At 36.3% G+C, this 22,275-nt stretch overlaps 1 protein-coding gene across 1 annotated transcript in view; it reads right to left on the minus strand.

The window, feature by feature from the left end:
• BBOX1 (gamma-butyrobetaine hydroxylase 1) overlaps positions 1-22,275 on the minus strand; it is an 89,598-nt gene that overhangs the window by 61,660 nt on the left and 5,663 nt on the right. Inside the window, exons 2-3 of the mRNA XM_053561411.1 lie at positions 13,872-14,125; positions 12,472-12,586 (exon numbers count right to left, since the gene is read on the minus strand). Coding sequence (XP_053417386.1) covers positions 12,472-12,586; positions 13,872-14,090 — 334 coding nt within the window. The 5' untranslated portion in view covers positions 14,091-14,125. The remainder of the gene's footprint in view (positions 1-12,471; positions 12,587-13,871; positions 14,126-22,275) is intronic.

Genomic DNA, 22,275 nt, shown 5'->3' on the forward strand with positions numbered 1-22,275 from the left:
AAAAAAGGAGGGGGGTGGAGAGTGGGAAGGAGGGAGGGGGGGAGAAGGAAGAGCAGAGAGAGGAAAGGAGGGGGGGAGTAGGGGTCTCAGTGAGTGACACACCTTTTGGGGGCAAGACACAAGTATAAGAGGGACTTTACCTAACAAATGCAATCAGCGTAACCTGGTTTCTTGTACCCTCAATGAATCCCCAACAATAATAAAAAAAAAAGAATGACACATAAAACAGTGACAAAACACTAAATGGAAGCATATAAATAAATAAATAAATAAATAGTGACAGCTAACATTTACTGAGCACTTACAATTCCAAGCATACTTCTGAGCAGTCTATAGTTAATTCATGTGACCCTCATAACCACCCTGTAAGAGATGCTCTGTGATTGTTCCCATTTTATAGATGACGAGACAGGCAAAGAAATGTAGATAATTTGTCCAACAGCACACAGCTAGCACGTGTCAGTACTGGGATTCCCACCGATTTTGACTGAGGACTTTGAGAAAAAGAGCTGTATGGTGAAAGAAAACAAGCACTGAAAGATGTCAGGGAGAGAGAGTATTATCTATTTTTCCTAGACTTCCTTAAAGAGGGTAGGGCCAAACAGATAATTCAGTCTTGCCTTCTAACCTTGCTGTTTCTTGACATCTTTCTCTATGACATCCATAAAAAGTTATAGAACACTTTCTTGATCCTTTTCAATGACACAACACACACATACCCATGGAGCAGCTGGCTTCAAACAGCTCCAATTGTCATAGCTCCTTCCTCATGCTGAGCCACAGTTTACCTTGGTGACCTTTCTTTTAGACCAGGGGTGTTCAACATGTTTTTTTCTCTGCCACACATTGGAAGAATAAGAATTGTTGCGCCACATGTTAAATACACAAACAGCAATGAGAGCTGATAAGCAAAAAAAAAATTCCATGCATACTTTTTGTGATAGCTGACACCACAGATAAACAAAAAAAGTCCTCACAAAAATAGTATTCAGCCCATGGGCCGCAGAGTGGACATCCCCCTGTATTTAGCCCCTAATTCTGTGCCCCAGAATGATAGATTATGGCAGTCTTGAAGATGTGCGTAAAGACAGCTACTGTGCTAAGAACAGTATTTCTTTCCGAGAGTAAGTAGCCTCTTTCTTCTCCCACATTTCTTCATGATTTCTGGGTGCCAAACCCTTCACACCCTCCTTTGGATGATATGTTCAAGTTTGCTGATGCCCCATGACAATGCTGGAATCTTGAATCAGGCATAATATTATTGCAGGTATGGTCTGGCCTATGCCTGCACAGTGGACTTGCTACTACACTTTTATTAATGCAGCCCATATCTAATTAGTCTTTTTTGGCAGTCTCAACTCTGTTGTCTCAAACTAACTTTTCAGTCTACAAGAACACATTAGAATTGCTTGTTAGCCAAATCTTTGTCTCCTGGACTCATACACTTCATTTCCTAAGCTAGTTCATCTAGCCCCATAGAGATGAGGACAAAGGACCTGCCTGGTATGGACATAGTGTCAAAGCTAATAACTTAAAGATTTGAAGATGATAGATCTGGATTCAAATCCTAATTCTGATACTTCCCTTGTGCCTGCCCTTCAGAAAGTGAGAAATTCTCTCTCTCTTTTTTTTTTTTTTATTAAATCATAGCTGTGTACGAGAAATTCTCTAAGATAAACTTTTTTATCTGAAAGATACAGAATGAAAGAAACCTACAGGGTGAAATTTAAATGAGATAACATCTCCAGGGAGCTTAACATATGCCTGATGCCTGGTTAAACCTTCACTCGAACCAAAGCAGCTGAACATGGCTGGAACAAAACACACTGATTTTATTGTGTGGCCATTAATCTCCAGTTAATGATATTGATGCTTACCTAGTTTACAGATACCCACATTCTCCACCCTCAACCTCTATCCACTTCCTCCTCATATTTAATGCTTAGCTGTCAACTTTGCTTCTTCTTTTTTTTTTAATTTTTATTTATTTATTTTTATTAAATCATAGCTGTGTACATTAATGTGATCATGGGGCACCATACACTAGTTTCATAGACTGTTTGACACATTTTCATCACACTGGTTAACATAGCCTTCCTGGCATTTTCTTAGTTATTGTGCTAAGACATTTACATTCCACATTTACTAAGTTTCACATATACCCTTGTAAGATGCACCGCAGGTGTAATCCCACCAATCGCCCTCCCTCTGCCCACCTCCCCTCTCCCTCCCCTCCCTTTTCCCCTTCCCCCTATTCTTAAGTTGTAACTGGGTTATAGCTTTCATGTGAAAGCCATAAATTAGTTTCATAGTAGGGCTGAGTACATTGGATAGTTTTTCTTCCATTCTTGAGATACTTTACTAAGAAGAATATGTTTCAGCTCCATCCATGTAAACATGAAAGAGGTAAAGTCTCCATCTTTCTTTAAGGCTGCATAATATTCCATGGTGTACATATACCACAGAGAAAAGGGAACACTTTTACACTGCTGGTGGGAATGCAAATTAATACATTCCTTTTGGAAAGATATATGGATAACACTTAGAGATCTAAAAATAGATCTGCCATTCAATCCTATAATTCCTCTACTAGGTATATACCCAGAAGACCAAAAATCACATCATAACAAAGATATTTGTACCAGAATGTTTATTGCAGCCCTATTCATAATTGCTAAATCATGGAAATTTGCTTCTTATGTTAGTGAAAAAATAGAAGAACTCATAAGAGAATTTTCACACGCTCTGACCACCACATCCACCAACCTGCCTATGACTGTGTCCTTATTGGACGTGATGTATTATACATATATTTGTAAACTTATGGGTCTCTTTCTCTACTAAAATGTAAACTGCTAAGGGGCAGGGTCTTTCTCTATTTTGTTCACCACTGAATCCTGAGCGTCTAGTTCAGTGCCTAATATGTATCAGACAATCATTGAGGAATGAGTGAATAAATGCACAGGGCATGATAGATGCTCAATAAATGGCATCTGCTACTAATGTTAGTTATTTCTTTGAATTTTGACTGTCCCGTGGAAAAGAGAGTCAATATACAGATAATAACCATACAGGGCAGTAATTGAAGTGACAGAAAGAGAAGCCACAAAAGTGCTGTGAGCACATATAAGAGGAGGACAATAGGAAGTATTTAATCGATGCGTGTCCTTTAGTCAAATCTTGGCTCTTCTTCTTGTCTCCTTGAGTTTAGATTAGTTATTATTAATTTCTATCAATTTCATTTTCTCATGTATAAAATGGTTGTAGTACTATTGCTGCCTAAGTGGAGTTATTCCTAGTGTTAAATAAGACAATAAGTATTAACCCCTGAGCTCAGTTACTACCATATGGCAATGCGTTAAAAAATTGTGAAGAAGGAAGCGTAGTTTGGGAGTAGGATAAAAGACATAGGAAGAAGAAGGACATACAATACAGGTGGTTTAGACAGGCTAATAGTGGAAGGCAGTTAGACATGGTTGGATTCTGGATTATTTTCATGATAGAAGTAATATATCTTTTCAATAAATTGGATGGGTGGCATGAGAGAGAGAGATGAGACCAGGATGAGATGCTGCTGGAGAGCGGGAGTTGGCATTAGCTGAGATGGGGAAGGCTCTTAATGGAGCAGAATTATCTTAGACCATCTGCTCTGAGCAGAGGGCTCACCATGTCTCTGGTTTTCCTCATTATTCCAGGTGAATCACTTAATTAATTCCCTTCATCATTGGTCATTGTAAGTTGGCCACTCAAAGGACTGTAACAAACTGGTCAACATATACAGGTGGTCAATGTAAGGAACTAGGCCTGTTGCAGTGACAGGTATGAGCTCTGACAATTAAGTTCACAAACTCATTCATACTTCACCGCTGAATATCACTATTGTCACCTTCAAAGTTCTCCCCTGGGGAAGCTATGCATCAGCACCAGCACCAGTACATAGACTATCCTTTTTGGCACTCTTTTCTAGAATAGCTATGAAAGCTGCCATTGTATCACCCTTGATGTTCTGAATGTCATCAACCTATCTTCTTTTCAATTTCTTTTATCTTTGGGTGAAGAAAAATGTCATTTGGAGCCAGACCAGGTGAGTAGGGTGGGTGTTCCAATACAGTTATTTGTTTACTGGCTAAAAACTCTCTTACAGACGGCATTCATCAGTGAGCTCCTTTGGAACCATTTTTGTGCACACCTTTCTCAGGCCAAACAGTTAAAATTTTACTATTTCTCTATTAATGTTTACAGGGTCTGCTATGCTTCTCACAGTCAGCTGATGATTTTGACATACAACTCAACACATTTTTGCCACATTTTTTTTTATCAGTTCTGCTCACTACTGGCCATCCTGACTTCTTCACCAGTACAGTTTTCTCTCCCTTAAAAAAATCATTTACTCCATTTGTACACAGCTATTTTCTTCATGGAATTATCCCCATGAGGTAGGACTAACATGTCTCTGATTTCACTTCCATTCTTGCCAATTTAAGAAGAAATTTAATGTTTGTTCATTGCTCTAATTTAAGCTCTGATTTTTCTTGCAATGGCATGTGAAAACACGTAAGAACAATAACAAACACCCCTCAGCAAGGCACTACCACGTGTTGACATAAACACAGCTATGAGACTCTGGTATACCAATGTTATGAAACCCTACCGAGTTGTTTGTATAATGCTACCAACTTAAGTGCACAGTGGCAAATTTGCAAACTTAATTGTCAGACCTTGTACATGTCTAGTTTATGAAGATTAAGTCAATGTTAGGAGGAGGTAAACATAAGGAGATGGCCATCTCTGGAGGTTCTACTGTATGTTGATAAGTTTATTCTGGGCTAGAAATTCTGATTATGCCCTACTGAAGTTAAGACTTACAGAGACTGTGCATCCTTTTCGTATGAGCACATCAATTTCTTTAGATTTCTTTCTTTAGATGTTTTTCTTTAGATTTATTCCTTATTTTCCTTATTAAAATGATCTGCTTTTATATAGTGATAGGAGGATACTTACATTGCATTTAGAAATTTTCTTTTTTCTTTCCCAAGCATCTAGCACATCTGTGCCACATAGGTGGCACATAATACAGCTGATAATTTATGGTATTTTTCACCTAATGCTATCCTTAGCTAATTAATAGATAACACAGCCACTTTCTCTTAAGTTTCCTGGTTATTCCAGCTTCAACAAACATTTCTATATAATTAAACAATCTTTTCACAGCCTTCTTTAATCATATTTAAGTGAAACCATCTGCCAGCTAGGTAAATTTTGGCCAATGATCAAAACACTGTTTGGATGGCTAAAGTTTTTATTTTTTTAAATGGCAAAATTATTAATCTTTGAGATAGTCTTATGAATATAGATGATAATTTTCCAAGCATAAGATATTATAATGGTACTATAAATATAAACATAGGGCAGAATTATCAGAAATGAGCTTCACTGGATGTGAGTAGACCTTTTAGGATGGGTAGGTAAAGTTTAACCAGACAGAAAGGGTGGAGTTCATGATCCAGGAAGCAGGCAAAGCTTGGGAAAAAATAAGAGTCCAGATGCTTATGGAGGGGGTATTAGATTGTGAGATGATTAGAAAGCCCCAGTGAAGACTTTTACCCTGCAGGCCATGAGCCCCCAGCGCCAGGGGAAAGAGAGATGATTGTGGGCATCAGGGGGTTACCCTGCAGAGTTAGTTGTGCAAGCTGGGTGTGAACAAAGGCCATGTTATTTCCATACTCCAGATATGAGATGAGAAAAGGCTAAATTGTTGGTAAGATGGACATTGTATTAAATCTTTACTCAGTAACCTCCCCATAAGCATATCAGTGTTCTCTGTGCAAACAGGCAATATGCATGGGAATGTGAAAGCCAAGGAGAGTCAAAGAAGAAGGAATTTTGATCACAGAACTCTGCATTAAAGAAAAAAATATATGTACTGTTCAAGATGGCCATTAAAACTCTCAGGGATGCTGTCTATAGTTATTTACAACCACTATCAAGGAAAACACAAGAAGAAAACGTGAGTTCATAGGGATTGTGCTGCACTGCACCCAACATTGCACTACTCAAGAAGGCAGGTAGATACTATTATTATCTGTATTCTCCAGAGGAAGATTTGGGGGCATAGAAAGGTTAAGTAAGTTGCTCAAGGTCACAGCCCTAGCAAGGCCTCTGGCTCAGAGTATTCTTACTTTCACTGCTGTCCTGCATTCTGGATTAAGAACAAAGTTACAGATTGAGAAAAATATAGAATTTTGAGAAAAAAACCCAAAACAGTAAGGTGAGAGAATTCATTGAATGGAATAGAATTTAAACATTTAATTAGTTTGCATAGCAGAAATTAGGAAAATCAATAGATTTGAATAATAATGTTAACATTTTTTTAAGATCCATTTTTTTTTTCCCCTTCGTGGAGAACCTACAGCTAGTGGTCCTGGGCACATTTGAAAGTTTGGGTCTAGAGTTTAAAAAAAAAAAATTAAATATGATGAAGCTAACCACAAGTCCAAAACTAAAATTTTATAAATCTAGTTCTGCTTTTGAATCAGTTGTCTTCCTTTTTTTAAATTAACTGGTGAATCTCCTAATGTGTAGGCAACTAGCAAAAACGCAAGGCTAAATTTATTTTATGAATAGGTTTGGTAAATGTGAAACCAGGGTATATAGTAATCCAGCTTTACTTTTAAAAACTGCAACACTTTGGAAATTTTCTAAATTTATAGATTCTAAATTTATAGTCCAAATGCCAATGTTATAAAACTCATTCCTTGGCTGCAGAAAACAAAAGTAAGCCTTGCTTGTAAAAAATGGAAGCTCATCATGCTTTTTTTTTTTCTTGTGGTTTTTGGCCGGGGCTAGGTTTGAACCCGCCACCTCCGGCATATGGGACCGGCGCCCTACTCCTTGAGCCACAGGCGCCACCCTGGAAGCTCATCATGCTTTAAAGAAAACCCACTCTACTTTTACCCTGTTTGAAAAAAAAAAAAAAAATATATATATATATATATATATACTTCAGTAGAACTATAGAAAATTATTTTTCCAAGAGTTAGAAAGTTAGAATATTTCCCTTAAATCTTGTTATATCAACTATACTGAAAAAATATGAAAAAGGAGTAAACTATAATAATTTTTGAATTAAATTTTTTTGGGGTTCTCAAAAATATCTTTAAACTTTTCCAAGGCTTTTAAATATTATAGGATGCCAGGTTTTAAGCTTCTGCCTAGCACTAACATTGTCTTGTGAAGTTGCTAAAGCAAATGATTTTTCAAAAAGGATATAATTACTATATCTCTTACCTAAGCATTTAAAAAAGTAATAGATGCAGTGAACAGATTCTAAAAATTGTCTATAATGTATCCTGTTGTAAAACAGACTTATTTTAAATATTTATCTCTGAGCATGCACTTATGTGTTTTCTAGCTACAAGTATGGGTGGAGTTGAAAGAGGAAGAAGAGCTTACACAGAGTTTACAAGTGAAAACCAAAGCTTGGGATAGGGCTGTGAAAACAACCTCCAGTATAGTGGCGTCTGCTAAAAGCACAGGGCATTGCAGCTGCATCCCAGGTTTTCAGTCTCCCATCTTGGGTATACTGTCAGAACAAGGGCATCCCTATCCCGTCTAGACGCATTAGACCCTTTAGATATGATGCGTACTTTCCTAAGTGCAATGCAGAAATGAAGTAGGAATACTAGGTTACATGAAGTTCAGAAAATGGTACATTGAAAGACATCAATATGGCACAACAGAAAAAATGGAGCAAAGTACACATTTATAAACTTACATGCATGTGACATTGCTGTATTAATTTCATCAAAATCCCAAAGGTATTTCTTTGAAAGTTAATAGGTCCACTTCACATATGACAGGCATACCAGAATAGAATATTGCTTCTGTTGAAAAACCTGTGAAGTCTGTAGGCTATTCTCAAGTCTGCACATCAGAACACAAGTCTGGGTGATCTCAGGGAAGGAAGCTTTATTAAGTCTGCCTTGAAAGGGAAGACACTGGGGTAAATGACATGAGGCTTGATTGATTACTCTGGGGCTGCTGTGTTGATAGGACTATTTGGAAGCCATTCTGACTTGGCATCCTTACTACTGTTGGGACATTCTAAAGCACCATGAAAAAAATAAGAAACAAAACAAAAAACAACCTCCCAGTTCTTTTGCTATTTTTATAATTACTAAACAATACTTCAAATGCCCTTATCCACTGCTAACTTGCATGACAGACTTTCACCTCTCAGTATTCAAGAATGGATGGGCCAAGGCTTAGAGATAAGGGTAAAATATCACATGGGCAAGGGGTATTTATTGTATGTGCTACTTGCTAATTTAAAAATATGTGGTTTTTGCTTTTTGACAAGACTCTGTCAAAATGGTCTCTTCACTAAACCAACTTTGTTCTTTGTACTATCATAAAATCTTCATTGTAAACACATGGTACTCTGCAAAAAAGGAGGGAGCTTACTAATTTTTCTTGCCATGTGCAAAGCAAATAGATTTTAGAGGGTCTTGATAGTTACTTGACAGTTTTTACATTCTCTTGAGGAATGCCCCTTTTGAAACAAGGGAGGGGTTATAATTATAGGCTAAAATGTTGTATTCTGATTCAGTAGGTAGCAAAGACTGATTCTGCTATAAGAGAGGCATAGGGAATTGTGGGGAAATGTTCTCTTTCAACTGTACGGTACACTCAGTCCCTGGGCTGCTGTGAAAACTAAGCAGACTATCTCCACGGAAGAAAGATTTTCTTCTAATCACAACTTTTAAAATTTCAGTTTTCAAAAATGAATATTATTAAAGTCAGCGATTAACATAAAACTATTTCAGTATCAGTTCAAAGAGTTAAAGCAAGCATTTATTTGTTCTGATGTTAAGTATTAATAAAAAGAACACACACATATATATTTATATATGTAGAATCATAGTATATAGCAATTTTTTTCATTTCAGTTCTGCCAATTATATATTCAGAATTTTGTATCTCTGAGTTAATCACAAAATGAATATGTAATTAATTCAAAATTTTACATGGAAGGTAAAATACAATTAGTACGTATAAAATATTCATGTTTTTAATATTCTATTAAAGTTCTTGGTTTTCATTCAGCTGTTTGGAAACATAGGCCTGCCAGACTTCAATGATCAGGTTCTCCCTTGGTAGAGGGTAGGGGACAGGATGAGCAACATCTTATCCAAAGGTCAGCATATGTTCTAGTGAATACAGATTCTCCCCCCACATCCCCTGAGACTCTTTGGCTCTCATGCTGTGGTCACCCTGCTCCCAGTCACTCTCCAGGCTGGTCCATCCAACTAACACCGCCTGGACCAAGGTCTTCTATGAGTGATCACTTCACTCTCTTCTATAAGTTAACTACAGGGTGGTCATAAAGTTTACAATTAAAAATAGTAAATTTAAAATAGTACAATTTAAAATAGTAAAACCAAGCCAAAGGGGCACCCTGGTGGAGGAAACACTGTAGGAAGGGAAAAATGACGTATAGACTATGTTCACACATTTATAGGCTTTGAAAAAATTACACTCATTTGATCAAAATCAAAAATACACAACTCTAAAATGTAGACTGAAAAATTAATTAGGGCAATCATCTCCTTAAATTTATTATGATCTTAAAACTCATTTCTCTGGCTCTGTAGGAAGAGAGCCAGCCTAGAGAAATGAATGGAATTGGATTCCCTGAGTTCATGTTGGGAAAACTCTGCCTTGCCTACAAGTCCAGCACCGAGTAGTGCACATAAGCCACTTTCTGGTTTGGTCCCTTATCTTTTATTTGTTGCCTAACAATTTTAACTTTGCCAATATTAAGCTAATTTCAGTTTCTTAAATGCATCCTGTTTTATCCTTCAGTAATCTTGAGAATGCCTTTACTTTCTATCTTTGCCTGACATACTGATTTATTCTTCAAAACCCAGCTCAAGCATTACCTCATTCCTGAGGATCATTCCCTCATCTCTTCAATTTCCTCCATCTATGTCATCATAAACCTTCTCTGTGTGGTTCTAATGCCCTTAAAGTCATGTGTTATATGTATTTGCTTTCCTGGCTATTGCTCTCTTCTGGGCTTGATAAACCTTCAAGGAAAGAATCTGTGTCTTTTTTTATCTTGCTATTTCCTTATGGAATTTTTGGCACAAAAGAAGTACCCAATGTATGTGCAACTGGGTAGAAATTTATGAAGGAATGATTATTATCCATGTCTTCCTTTCAGCTGTGATTGTCCCATGACAAAAGTATTTTTGGACGGTGAACATTTGTATTTTCATTTTTGAGTTCAACAGCGAGTGCCAGAAGAACATCAAGGAAAACTACTCTGCATCTTGACTCCAGATTTTAAACAGCCTATAACCCTCACTCCATGGATTGTGCTCGCAGAAGAGGAAACATTGCCACTGGGATTAAAAAACATAATCCTCTCACAAGTCCCACTGAGTTTGTTTACCTGCTGTGTAGCATAAGCATTTGAAAATATGCAATGGCAGTGAAATAAGGTATCAAATTCTTCAGGCAAAAAGCCATAGAACCAACATTCCAAAAATGGCCTGTTAATTTCTTCTTTTATTCACCAACTGCACAGCTTGAGAATGAGTTTTAAAAATTTGATCTTGTTTTAAATGATGAAAATATTTTCCAGTGTCTAAGTAGCAGCCCGTGCTCCTTGTATATTATTCACCATCCTAGCCTGTCATCGTGACTAGTTTTTTCCACTACTTAACTGAACATTGTATCATTTCCACTTTGCTACTGCCTGATAGTCCTGAGAACTGTTAACTATGAGACTGTGCTCATCAAGAAATATTAATGGAGGGGGGTGGCCAGACCCTTTTACAATGCATAAAAGCTTAAGCTGTAATAATAAAAAGTGGGATTTTATTTCTAAAGGAATCAAAAGAAGAACTTGAAGGAAATGAAAGTAAAATCCAACAGGATTGCAAAATCAGGTCAGAGTTAAAGAAAAATATTTTGAGTACCAGAAGAAATCTAAAATAAATAAAAAAAAAAATAGTACATTCATGACACTGCTATTTGGCCCAGACCATTGCTACTAAGTTATGTAACTGGAGACTTCTTGAAGAATCTAGCAAAGCACTCCTTGGAGGAAGGCAGGAAAACCATCTTTCCTTGGATACTCATGTGGATTCAACAAGTTAGACCAAGGGGAAAATGGATTGGTGGATAAGACAGAAAGCATTAGGACAAAACCTTGTCAGTTGTCAGAATGGTGAGAAGGGAACTGAGGAACCTAATTCTTTACGAGAGTGGTTTATGCTTGAAGAGGAAGGGGACCATGTTATACCCTATCATTGATAACCGCAGGAAATGGTAAAGCTTTTCCGTTCAAGATGATTCATCAGTAACATCATCATACCTGGTGAACTATTGTAAGTCCAGCATTTAAAGCCATGGAAAGTTACCACACATGTTTGAGAATTTCAATTTCAAAGGAAAGAAGGCAAAAACTCTATCTTGGTATAGGAACCAGAATTCTCAGAAGTATTACAAAATTCAGCAAGACTGTTTAGATGGTTCAATAGGACTGTAGTTTACTATGCCTAGTTCACAGTAGAAAAGAAAGCTCAGGGAAACTTGCCTTGTCAGTGTGTTTGTAGAAGTCAAGGTTCTAATAAATACATAAGAATCATCACAATGTTCAGTTTGCCTTTGACCTACATAATCTCATGTAACAAATCTTCAAAATAGTTAGAAAGTGAAGATTAAACACCTTTCACCCCTCACCAGCGACTCTGCTTCAAGTATGTTGTTATCTCCTAAAAGTTACATTAAATACTTTTTTTCTACCTTTCTTAAATATTTATTTTATTTTTGTTTCTTAGCTCAGCAATAAAGTCCTGTCTTTCCAGTGAATCTATCCTTTGTAGCTATTTGTAACATTTTTTTCTGGTCACAGATGCCCTTGAGACCTACATAAATTGCTCTTCTCAGTCAAATGTGTCTGCATGCACTTGTGTGTACACTTGCCTGTCCACAGACACACGTACTCTCATACACTAATGTGCACACTCAAGGCTGTGCATACCATTTCACAGCTTTGTTGGTATCATCATTACGTTGGTGGACGTGAGCTTAGGAATTTCTTCTGCTTTGATTTGTGTTGCTCCGGCCTTAGACAAAACAGTTAAAAAGGGCCAGCCCACATCTAGTTCATCTTGCCTCTTTGCAGTGAGTTTTTATGGGGTATCTGTGCTGTGCTGTGCCAGATTTAGCTTTAAATGACAAGAGCATACGTTTACTGCACTTATTTTGTTTCTTCTTCTGTAGAATGTCTAGAATTGCTTATCAAATGATCTTTGTTGGCAAAACTTTAAACGTACCACATAAATTATAATAATATTTTAACCAAAGCATAAAAGTTAGAATTTTCTGCTGAGCAAATTCTTACTGTAAGATCCGCCTTATAAGGGCTTTTAAAGACATTGAAGACTTTGGCAGGGTTACCTGGCAAAAACAATTCTCTTTGGAGCTTTGTTCTGGCCTGGTGGGAAAAGCATCTTTTCTTCAGCCAATCAGCTTGGAATTCACTGTAATGCTCATCAGGCCATGTGATATACACCTTGTAACACAGGAAGAAAAAAATCAGCTGTGTGCATGTTATGCTTCTATGTACTTCAATTCTCTACTATTGCTATTTCTGAATGTTATTTAAAATAATCGGGGAACCCATTTATTCTTAGATTCCTTTTTTAAAACCCATATAGTAAATTTAATGTTTTGGAAAACAAGAAAAAACTACAAGCCAAAGGGATACATATGAACTTTGATGCCCCTAAGTACCATGCAAGAAATAGAGTCTGATTAGGTCTTAAGTTCTTGTCCTATGTCTTCTAAATCTGTGGTCCCCAAACTTTCTGTGATGACCTCAGCTATATTTCAACTAAGAATCCTGCCAAGAATATTAGAAATAGTAATGATGATAATGAAAACAATGATAGCAATAATGAAAATAATACCATTTTGAGTACTTACTATATAAAAAGCATTGTAGACATAACACCTAGTCTTCACAACAACTTTCATGAGAAGGTGCTACTATTATTATTATTATCCATTTTAAGGTGAGGAATGTAAAACAAAATAACATTTCTAAGGTCATATTTATAACAATCAGTGAAACCTGGGAGCAAGTCCTCCATTTGAGATGTGGACAAAAGGATAATAAGAATCCTGGTAACTTTGGAAGAGAGAAACAGGCGTGGTGGCCACATCTAGTTTGTGGTGTTGAGGGCTGTGTTTTTGAGAATATCAGAGCAAACCTTGTCCATTTACCTATTAATTTGATGGACAAATATTTTTTTTTTTTTTTGATTCTTTTTTTTTTTTTTTGGCCGGGGCTAGGTTTGAACCTACCACCTCTGGCATATGGGACCGGCGCCCTACTCCTTGAGCCACAGGCGCCGCCCGATGGACAAATATTTTTAATATTGCATTTTAAGTGCTCACTGTAGGTCAGGCACTATGTTAAGCATTTTTTACCCATCTTATCTCAGTGAATCATCACATTTTTATAAGCAAGTTCTGTTTGTTATTCCTGTTCTAAAGATGAGTAAACTAAAGCCCGGGAGTATTGCTCTTATTGAAGAAATAGTTTGTGTCTTCAAAGCTGCTACATTCACTGAAAAAATAATGATTAAAAATAGAAGTATTAGTAATAATGATAACACTTCTAACAATAGGAGAAACTTCCATTGACTGAGTGTGCATAATTTGCTGTAAGCACTGTGCAAACATGACTCCATACATGGTTATAGATATGACCAAATAAAAAGTTATTTAAATTATTGTAGAGTAGCTCTTTTATTTAACTTGGGCAAGAGAGAGAGATAATTTAAGATGAGTACCTTTTTCCTGTCAAACGTCAAGCCTTTAATACCAATGTTCACATCAAGAGCTTCAATGAGAAGTTTCCTTGCTTTTGCGGAATCCAGGTAGCAGTTGGAGCACTGGCAGTTGTCTCTCAGCCACACGGCTGGGTAGAGAGATTCTGCACCATCATGCCAGAGGATCTGCATCAAATGAGCCCCATCCAGTGCTTCTGCCTTTTGGATGGCACAATGCATGTCTGCAGTCTTCAAGAGTAAATCTGGTCAGCTACCTGCAATGACAAGCCAATGTTAAAGGAATCTCAGGCAGAGCAGCCCCAAACCTGACCTGCAGGAGTGTGAATATTTCAAGTGGACTTTAGCCCCTGCTATTTGTTCAGCTGTCAGAGTCTGTGGTTTGACGTATCAACACTGGAACCTTTGTTCTGGTAAGCGTTTTTGATATGCTGTAAACAGAAACATAGTGACTAAAAGTAAATAAAAGTGTTGTGTCAGGATCCAGATGAAAAGGATTTCTTTTAACACAGAAATTTGAGGTAATAAGTTCAAAACCAGTGACAAGAGCACTTTTCTGTTTGCATAAAAGTTCTGGAATTTTTGAAGGGAAAAAATGTTCCAGAAATTGAAAGTGTAACAATCATATCTGTGTTATTTTAACTGATGCCCAATTGCATATGGCTTTTGGAAAAAAAGCTTCTATGGTACTAATGGAATGTTAATACGATTTATTTATTTTAAGGGGCATTGTAATTCAGAACATTGTGCTATTTCTGTTCTATCTTTAATTTTCTACTTACAGAGTATGTTTTCTCAATGATGTATAAAGGTCCTAAGCTCTGCAAAGAACTTGTTTGGTTTGTCCTCTGAGATTTTCTGCTTTAATATACTTCAACAAATTTTAGTTAGTTTATTCTGAGCCCATATGGAGTATTTTTAGTTACTTTCATATTACTTGGGAATAAATGATTTATTTTTTATTAAAAAATTAACCAACTTTGAGGACCTGCAATATTTATAGGAAAGAAAAGTTAGTGAAAAATAAGCACTGTGATATTTTTAACTTAGCACCTGTGTCCATCCCGATTTCATAATGACATATTATTTGGCCTTCAGAAATCATGCCAATCTTCACATACTATTTTCTAGGACTCTAAACTCAGATGGATGAAATGTAGAGTTTATATGAAAGAAAAAGAACTTAACTTCTTCCATGTAATGATCAACTCATCATTAATAGAAAGTGACATGTGACAATGGAAACAAGACTTTATTGCCTTGAAATGAAGGGGAGGTAGGCACACATACACACACACACATGCACCCACACAGACTGTTTATAAAATACCTTTTATAAAATCCCTTATATTTAGTAGGCACTGTACTAGGCACAAATACCAAACTTAAGGGATGCCCCAAAAATAATGCTAAAAGGAAATCCACAGTGATAAATGCCTATATGAGAACAAAAATATTTTAAGTAAATGAACTTGCTTGTACCTCAAGGAATTAGAAAAAAGAAGAATACACTAAACTCTAAATTAGCAGGAGGAAATAAATTATAAAGACTAGAGAAGAAAGAAGTGAAATGCAGACAAAACAATGAAACTCAAACTTTTTTCTTAAAAAGTCTTAAAATTGACAAATCATTAGCTAAACTAAGAAAAACAGAGAAGACTCAAGTAATAAATGAAAGAGGAGTCATTATAATTGATATCACATAAATACAGAGGATTATAAAAGAATACTATGAAAAACAATATGCCAAAAATGGAATAACCTAGAAGAAATTCATAAATTCATAGAAACATAATAACCTACCTAGACTGAATCATGAAGAATAGAAAAGCTGAATGGAAGAGTAACAAGTAAGGAGAATAATCAGTAACCAGAACCCTCCAAACTATGAAAGTTTTAGGGTCTTCTGGCTTTGCTGGTGAATTCTGTCAAACATTTAAAGAAGAATAAATGCAAGTTCTTCTCAAAGTTTCCCAGAAAAGTGAAGAAGAGGAAATACTTCCCAACTCATTTTAGGAGTCCAGCATTACTCTTAAACCAAGGCCAGATTAGGACATTTGAAGAGTAGGAAATTACAGGCCAATATTCCTGATGAACAAAGAGGCAAAAATTTCAACAAAATAGCAGCAAAATGAATTCAGCAGTGCAATGAAAGGGTCACACAGTATGATAGAATGGAATTTATTCCAGGAATGCAAAGGTGGCTTGATACACACAGGCAATAAATGTAACAAATCACATGAGTTGGTGGTAGGATAAACATTAGATGATCATCTCAATAGATGCAGAATGAACATTTGATAAAATTCAACATTCTTTCATGGTAACAACTCTCAACAAATAGTTATAAAAGGAATGTACTTTAGAATAATAAATGGCATATATGACAAGCCCACAATAACATTATACTCAATTATGAAAAGTTGAAATCTCTTCTAAGATCAGGAAGGAGACAAAGATGTTCACTCTCACCACTTCCAATCAACAAAGTACTGGAGTCGTAGGCAGAGCAATTAGGCAAAGAAAAAAAAAAAAGAAACAAAAGGCATCCAAATCTGAAAGAAAGAAGTAAATAATTATCTGTCATTGCTGATGACATGATCTTATGTACAGAAAAAACTAAAGATTCCAGAAAAATATTCAGAACTGATAAATAACTAATTTAGTAATGTTTCAGGATACAAAATCAACATACATGTATTTTCAGAATTTCTATATAACACCAATTAACATCCTGAAAAAGGTATCAAGGAAACAATCTCTTATAATACCATTAAAAATACTTAGGACTAAATTTAACCAAAGAAGCAAAAGATATATACATTGAAAACTATAAGACAACAATAAAAGGAATTGAGGAAGACACAATAATTAGAAAAATACCCCATGTCGGGCGGCGCCTGTGACTCAAGGAGTAGGGCGCTGGTCCCATATGCCGGAGGTGGTGGGTTCAAACCCAGCCCCGGCCAAAAAAAAACCCACAAAAAAAAAAGAAAAATACCCCATGTTCCTGGGTTGGAAGAATTAGTATTGTTAAAATATCCATACTGCCCAGAGTTAGCTACAGATTCAGTGCAATGATGTTTTTTAGGGAATTAGTAAAAACACTGCCAAATTTATATGAGACCACAAAAACCCTGAATTGCCATAGCAATCTTGAAAAAGAAAAACAAAGTTGGATGCATCACATTACCTGATCTCAAAATATACTTCAAAACTATGGTAATCAAAACAGCATGGGACTGTATTAAAAACAATACAAACCAATGGAATGGAATAGTTATCCCAGAAATAAATCCACACATTTAAAGTTGATTAATCTTTGACAAACATGTTAAGAATACATATGGAGAAAATAATCTTTTCAACAAATAGTGTTTTTACTAGATATCTATATGAAGAAGAATGAAACTACTATCTCACACTGTGTACAAAAATCAACTCAAAGTGGAGTAAAGATTTAAACAAAAGACCTCAAACTATAAAACTACTAGACATATTTTTATTTCTTTCTTTCTTTTTCTTTTTTTATTGTTAAATCATAGCTGTGTACATTAGTGCAATCAAGGGGTACAACGTGCTGGTTTCATATATAATCTGAAATATTCTCATCAAACTGTTCAACGTAGCCTTCATGGCATTTTCTTAGTTATTGTACGTAGACATTTGTATTCTGCCTTTAGTAAGTTTCGCCTGTACCCATTCTAAGATGCACCGTAGGTGTGGCCCCACCCATTACCCTCCCTCCACCCTAATCTCCCCCCTCCCTTCCCCATCCTTGGCCCTTTCCTCATAGTCTTGTGTTATAGTTGGATTATAGCCTTCATGTGAAAGCTATAGTTTAGCTTCATAGTAGGGCTGAGTACATTGGATACTTTTTCTTCCATTTCTGAGATACTATGCTAAGAAGAATATGTTCCAGCTCCATCCATGTAAACATGAAAGAGGTAAAGTCTCCATCTTTCTTTAAGGCTGCATAATATTCCATGGTATACATGTACCACAATTTGCTAGTCCATTAGTGGGTCGATGGGCACTTGGGCTTCTTCCATGACTTAGCAATTATGAATTGGGATGCAATAAATATTCTGGTACAGATGTCTTTGTTATATTGATTTTTGGTCTTCTGGGTATAAACCTAGTAAAGGAATTATAGGATTGAATGGCAGGTCTATTTTTAGGTCTCTACGTATTCTCCAAACATCCTTCCAGAAGGAACATATTACTGTGCATTCCTACCAGCAGTGTAGAAGTGTGCCCCTTTCTCCACATCCACACCAACATCTCTGGTTTTGGGATTTTCTTATGTGGGCTACTCTTATTGGGGTTAGGTGATATCTCAAAGTAGTTTTGATTTGCATTTCTCTGATGATTAAGAATGATGAGCTTTTTTTCATGTGTTTGTAGATCCTGCATCTGTCTTCTTTAGAGAAGTTTCTCTTCAAGTCCCTTGCCCACCCTGAGATGGGATCATGTGTTCTTTTCTTGCTAATATGTTTGAGTTCTCTGTGGATTCTGGTTATTAGACCTTTATCAGAGGTATAACCTGCAAATATTTTCTCCCATTCTGAGGGCTGTCTGCTTGCTTTACTTACTATGTTCTTGGCTGTTCAGAGATTTTTAGTTTGATCAGGTCCCAATAGTGTATTTTTGATACCACTTCAATTTGCCTGGGGAGTCCTCCTCATAAAATATTCACCCAGGCCGATTCCTTCAAGAGTTTTTCCTGCACTTTCTTCAAGTATTTTTATAGTTTCATGTCTTAAGTTTAAATCTTTGATTCAGTGAGAGTCTATCTTAGTTAATGGTGAAAGGTGTGTGTCCAGTTTCAATCTTCTACAGGTTGCTGGCCAGTTCACCCAGCACCATTTGTTAAATAGGAAATCTTTTCCCCACTGAATGTTTTTAATTGGCTTGTCAAAGATCAAATAACAGTAAGTAGCTGGATTCATCTCTTGGTTCTCTATTCTGTTCCAGACATCTACTTCTCTGTTTTTGTGCCAATACCATGCTGTTTTGATCACTATCAATTTATAGTACAGTCTCAGGTCTGGTAGCAAGATTCTTCCTGCTGTGTTTTTATTGCTGAGTAATGTTTTGGCTATTTGAGTTTTTTTCTGATTCCATATAATACAAAGTTATTATTTTTTCATTATTTTTTCAAGATCTTTAAAATATGACAATGGAGCTTTAATAGGAATTGCATTAAAATTATATATTGCTTTGGGTAGTATAGACATTTTAACAATATTGATTCTTCCCAGCCATGAACATGGTATGTTTTTCCATTTGTTAACATCTTCAGCTATTTCTTTTCTTAAAGTTTCATAGTTCTCTTTGTAGAGATCTTTCACGTCCTTTGTTAGGTATACTCCCAAATAGTTCATCTTCTTTGGCACTACTGTGAAAGGAATAGAGTCCTTGACTGTTTTTTCGGCTTGGTTATTGTTTGTATATATAAAGGCTACAGATTTATGGATCTCGATTTTGTAGCCTGAGACATTGCTATATTCCTTGATCACTTCTAAAAGTTTTGTAGTAGAATCCCTAGTGTTTTCCAGATATACGATCATATCATGTGCGAAGAGTGAAAGTTTGATCTCTTCTGACCCTGTGTGGATACCCTTGATCGCCTTTTCTTCTCTAATTGCAATGGCTAAAACTTCCATTACAATGTTAAAGAGCAATGGAGACAATGGGCAACCTTGCCTGGTTCCTGATCTAAGTGGAAATGATTTCAGTTTGACTCCATTCAATACATTATTGGCTATGGGTTTGCTGTAGATAGCCTCTACTAGTTTAAGAAATGTCCCGGCCCCATATACCGAGGTTGGCGGGTTCAAACCCAGCCCCGGCTGAACTGTAACCAAAAAATAGCTGGGCATTGTGGCAGGCACCTGTAGTCCCAGCTGCTCGGGAGGCTGAGACAGGAGACTCAGGAAAGCCCAAGAGCTGGAGGTTACTGTGAGTCCTGTGACATCATGGCACTATACCGAGGGTGGTAAAGTGAAACTCTGTCTCTACAAAAAAAAAAAAAAGGAATGTCCCTGCTATACCAATTTTCTTAAGTGTTCTGATCATGAAGGGATGCTGGATATTATCAAAAGCTTTTTCTGCATCAATTGAAAGATTCATATGGTTCTTATTTTTTAGTTTGTTTATGTGCTGAATTACATTTATAGATTTACGTATATTGAACCAGCCTTGAGACCCTGGGATAAATCCCACTTGGTCGTGGTGTTTAATTTTTTTTGATGTGTTGTTTGATTCTGTTTGTTAGGATTCTAGACATATTTTTAGTTCTCCAAACATCTTTCCAAAAGGAATGTATTAATTTGGATTCCCACCAGCAGTGTAGAAGTGTTCCCTTTTCTCCATATCCACGCCAACATCTCTGGTCTTGCGATTTTATTATGTGGGCTAATCTTACTGGAGTTAGATGATCTCTCAAAGTAATTTTGATATGCATTTCTCTGATGATTAAAGATGATGAGCATTTTTTCATATGTCTGTAGGCCATGCACCTGTCTTCTTCAGAGAAGTTTCTCTTCAAGTCCCTTGCCCAGCCTGCGATGGGATCGCTTGTTCTTTTCTTGCTTATACGTTTGAGTTCTCTGTGGATTCTGGTTATTAAACCTTTGTCGGAGACATAACGTGCAAATATCTTCTCCCATTCTGAGGGCTATTTGCTTGCTTTACTTAACCGTGTTCATGGCTGGGCAGAAGCTTTTTAGTTTGATCAAGTCCCAGTAGTGTATTTTTGAAGCTGCTTTAATTGCCCAGGGGGTTCTCCTCATAAAATACTTGCCCAGATTTATTTCTTCAAGGGTTTTCTCTGCACTCTCTATATCTCTATCTGTATATACTCAGAAGACCAAAAATCAATCCTAACAAAGATATTTGTACCAGAATCTTTATTGCAGCCCAATTCATAATTGCTAAGTCATGGAAAAAGCCCAAGTGCCCATCGATCCACGAATGGATTAATAAATTGTGGTATATGTACACCATGGAATATTACGCACTTTAAAGAAAGATGGAGACTTTACCTCTTTCATGTTTACATGGATGGAGCTGGAACATATTCTTCTTAGTAAGGTATCTCAAGAAGGGAAGAAAAAGTATCCAATATACTCAGCCCTACTATGAAACTAATTTATGGCTTTCATATGAAAGCTATAACCCAGTTATAACCTAAGAATAAGAGGAAGGGGGAGAGGGAGGAGAGGGAGGGGGAGGATGGGCGGAGGGCCGGTGATTGTTGGGATTACACCTGCGGTGCATTTTACAAGAGTACATGTGAAACTTAGTAAATGTAGAATATAAATGTCTTAACACAATAACTAAGAAAATGCCAGGAAGGCTATGTTAACCATTGTGATGAAAATGTGTCAAACTGTCTATAAAACCAGTGTATGGTGCCCCATGATCGCATTAATGTACACAGCTATGATTTAATAATAAAAATAAAATAAAACTACTAGACGCAAACATAGGGGAAAATCTCATGCATTGATTTGTACAATGATTTTTTTCGGATATAAACTCAAAAGCACAGGCAATGAAAGCACAAATGAACAAATGGAATGGCATCAAATTAAATTCCTGCACAGCAAACACATAGCAAAACAAAACAAAACAAAACACAATAGACAATGAGGAGATAACCTACAGAATGAGGGAAAATATTTGTAAACCATACATATAGCTGAGGGTTGCTAATATATCTCATATTGTAGGGCTCATATATCTGATAAGGAGTTAATATATCCAAAATACATAAAGAATTCAAACAACTCAATAGCAACAAACAAATTATTCAATTTAAAATAGGAAAAGGAACTAAGTAGTCATTTATCGAAAGAATATACACAAATAACCAGCAGATATATAAAAATGCTCAATCATCATCAGGTAAATTCAAACCAAAATCACCACAAACTATCACCACACATTTGTTAGAATTGCTGTCATCAAAAAGAAAAAAGATAATGTGTTGATGAGGTTATAGAGAAAAAAGAACCCTGTACATGTTAGTGGGAATGTCAGTTGTTTCAGTCATTATGAAAAACAGTATGGAGGTTCCTCAAAATATTAGAAATAGAACTACTATATGATTTGGCAATCTCACAACTGGGCATATAGCCAAAAGAAATGACATCAATATGTTGATGAGATATCTGTATTTCCATGTTCATTACATTATTCACAATAACCAAGATATGGAATCAACTTAAAGTTTCTCTTTGTGACTAAATGCATAGAAAAATTGTTACAGACCTCATTGCCGAATATCACTATGGTCACTTTCAAAGTATTCCCCTTGGAGTATTTTGCTGATCTACCCTTCAAAGCAACTTTTCTGGAATGGTCATAAGAGGTGTCATCATATTACCCCTCATGTCCT

The sequence above is a fragment of the Nycticebus coucang genome, chromosome 14 (genome assembly GCF_027406575.1).
Source record: "Nycticebus coucang isolate mNycCou1 chromosome 14, mNycCou1.pri, whole genome shotgun sequence".
NCBI lineage: Eukaryota > Metazoa > Chordata > Mammalia > Primates > Lorisidae > Nycticebus > Nycticebus coucang.